The sequence below is a fragment of the Halyomorpha halys genome, unplaced genomic scaffold, assembly GCF_000696795.3.
Source record: "Halyomorpha halys isolate HHAL.00 unplaced genomic scaffold, Hhal_1.1 Scaffold1957.1, whole genome shotgun sequence".
Lineage (NCBI taxonomy): Eukaryota > Metazoa > Arthropoda > Insecta > Hemiptera > Pentatomidae > Halyomorpha > Halyomorpha halys.
Genome location: NW_027109284.1, coordinates 31,181 through 33,751, shown reverse-complemented (window position 1 = coordinate 33,751; position 2,571 = coordinate 31,181). Strand labels below are relative to the sequence as shown.

General features: G+C 32.0%; 1 protein-coding gene across 4 annotated transcripts in view; it reads right to left on the bottom strand.

Annotated features, from left to right (window-relative positions):
* LOC106690899 (ovochymase-1) overlaps window positions 1-2,571 on the bottom strand; it is a 29,622-nt gene that overhangs the window by 21,522 nt on the left and 5,529 nt on the right. For all 4 annotated transcript variants that reach the window (XM_014436495.3, XM_014436493.2, XM_014436492.1 and 1 more), the window contains one exon: window positions 2,187-2,363. In XM_014436495.3, the coding sequence (XP_014291981.1) occupies window positions 2,187-2,363 (177 nt within the window). The remainder of the gene's footprint in view (window positions 1-2,186; window positions 2,364-2,571) is intronic.

The following is a 2,571-nucleotide window of genomic DNA, read 5'->3' as shown; positions in this document are numbered from 1 at the left end:
TATATATATATATAAGGATAATATATTCAATTCAAATTCCTCAGGATCAAATGATTAAGAAATTTTAATAAAATCATCACTGCTCATTCTGATAATTCTTACCCACAGAGATATCAACCATCGTCATAATTATTCCATGAAATAATTTTTTCATATCCACCATATTAAATGAATTCAATATTTCAATTAAACATTTACTGTTCCTTCTGATAATTGCTATAAATGTCAATATCAAACTATGACAACGATTTTAAATATAGAATATTTAATTAAAATATCAATGTATCATTGGTGAAAAAATTTGAAATGCTAAGAAAAATTTTACTGTAAAATATTTAAATATTATGGCAATATTATACATCAATATTGACAATCAATACCAATATTGTTCCAAAAATATCCAATTTAAATATCACTATCCACAACTTTAAAACATTTCGATATTTCAAAATATTTAGAGTTCATTTCCATATTCCTTGTTGACATTGATAATCAACTTTCTTATTTATGTCGATATTCTACTTCCACATTGATATTTCACTATTTAACGAAAATTTCATAATGAAATATTTATTTACATTCCTATATTTCTTGTTGATATCGATATTGCTATGTGTCGGGCCCTTCAGCTGTTTTAAGGCTGACTGGAAGTTCCACGACAGCATTTTATTTATTTACTCAAACATTTATGAATTTATATTTGTATTATGTATCTCTATTGGTTCCTGTTGGGAACCAACTGAAAATGTATGCAGTATATTTAATTCAAGGACTAGATACCATAGACCCCTTCTTGCTATAGCGTACTAGATGTGAATATTTGTAATTAATCATTGGAATTTTTCTCCAACGGTATCGTGTTTATCAATTTACTATGCTATTGTTATGACGTGGCATGCAGGGATTTTTAATTATAAAGCAAAGTCTAGGTTGCATTGGTTTATATTTATAATTATATACAAGTGAGCTAGAATAATCTTATGAGAGAGAGTATGGTAGATCTATTTCCTTTAAGTTTAATTATGATACTATGAATTGAGAAATACCAGTTGGGATCTTTGTTATTCATATTGACTCTAAGTTTATAAATTCAACAATTTCCATTCAAAATAAAACTGTAAGGTCTTACTTATCTTGGCGCGTCTGTCAGCCTTGGCAGTAGCAGCGAGCATCCTTTGTTTCGCTTCACTCCGCTGCCTGCTGGTGAATTTTCATTGCCTCCCTGTTATGTGCTGCCTGCTTTTCTCCAACTCTCTCTCTCCCTCCCCCAACTGTCCTCAACCATGACTGCCTGTCCTCTTGGACTCTTCTTACTCCTCCTTTAACCATCTATCTCTCCCCTATTTCTCATTCATTCCCACTCCCAATCCTTGCCTCCTCATTGGCCAAATTCAGCTTCCACCTCATTTTACTTCGAGTTCCAGGGAGAAAGGTGGGCAAGTCATTGCCTTTTAGTGAGGTGTAGATAGTTGACCGTAGATTAATGATTGGATTTTTAGGTTGCCTTTTAGGTTGCTTGCCCTAGGCCGGCTCTCCTTTCATCCTGACCCTAAGAAATTAGTTCTTCATGTTGTGAAGGGGTGTCTATGGCCTACCCAGGTGTTCTCTTTATCGGCTAGATTCTTTGACAAAGGGTGGGCTAGGTTCTTGACCTTTTACATATCTCTCTCTCTCTATATATATATATACTCTAACAAGCTGAAATTCAATGTTTAGGAATTATATACTAGGCAGAACTTTACAATTTAAGTGGGGGTGAATTTCAGTCAAAATTTCATCTTGTCCAGAGGAACATTTTTAAGGTCTTAAGTTTTTATTACACTTCTCTACAGCCTCTCTAAATTGAATTAGAGTGTTGGAATATGAAGTTAATTAGTGCGATAGAAGTGCCTTTTAGGAATCTAGCCTCTTTTCTTACACTCCTCCATTTTTTAAAATTTCCCATGCTTCTTTCTCTCATGTGATAGATTTTGTTACTTTTTTTTTTTTTGGAGGGTTTCAGCTTACAATAGACGTGTATAAATTGAACACCCTGAGCGCAATAGCTGTGTAATTTTTCTATATTATATAATTTTCCAACAACCGAGGGATTGTCTCTCAGTTATTTATTGTCTTTGATAATAATTTTGTTTTTTTTATATATATACAAAATGACTTAAATTAGGAAATCTAAAGAGAACAGTTACCAGTCAATATAATTTTTGGATGAAGTATGCTTCCTCCACAAATGTATACTGTGCTTTTTTCACCAAGGCCCTCATGTCTGTAAAGTCCAACATGCCAAGGAAACTCTGAACGCACTGTTCTTCTACCATATGATATAGCAGCTTCATAATTATTAAAAGCATACCTGGTTCCACACTCTGAAAAAAAATGAATCACAATAAAGTAATTATGGATAAATTAGGAGAACTTAGCATCTTTTAAGGTAGGTAAAGATAAATAAGAAAGTATTCTTTCTTTTCTTTTTTTTTTTTTTTTTAATGGTAATAGGTATAAAAATTCATTTCATTCATTCATTGTTTTTATGTTCATTGCTGAGGAAGAATAAATAACATTTTAATTATATAT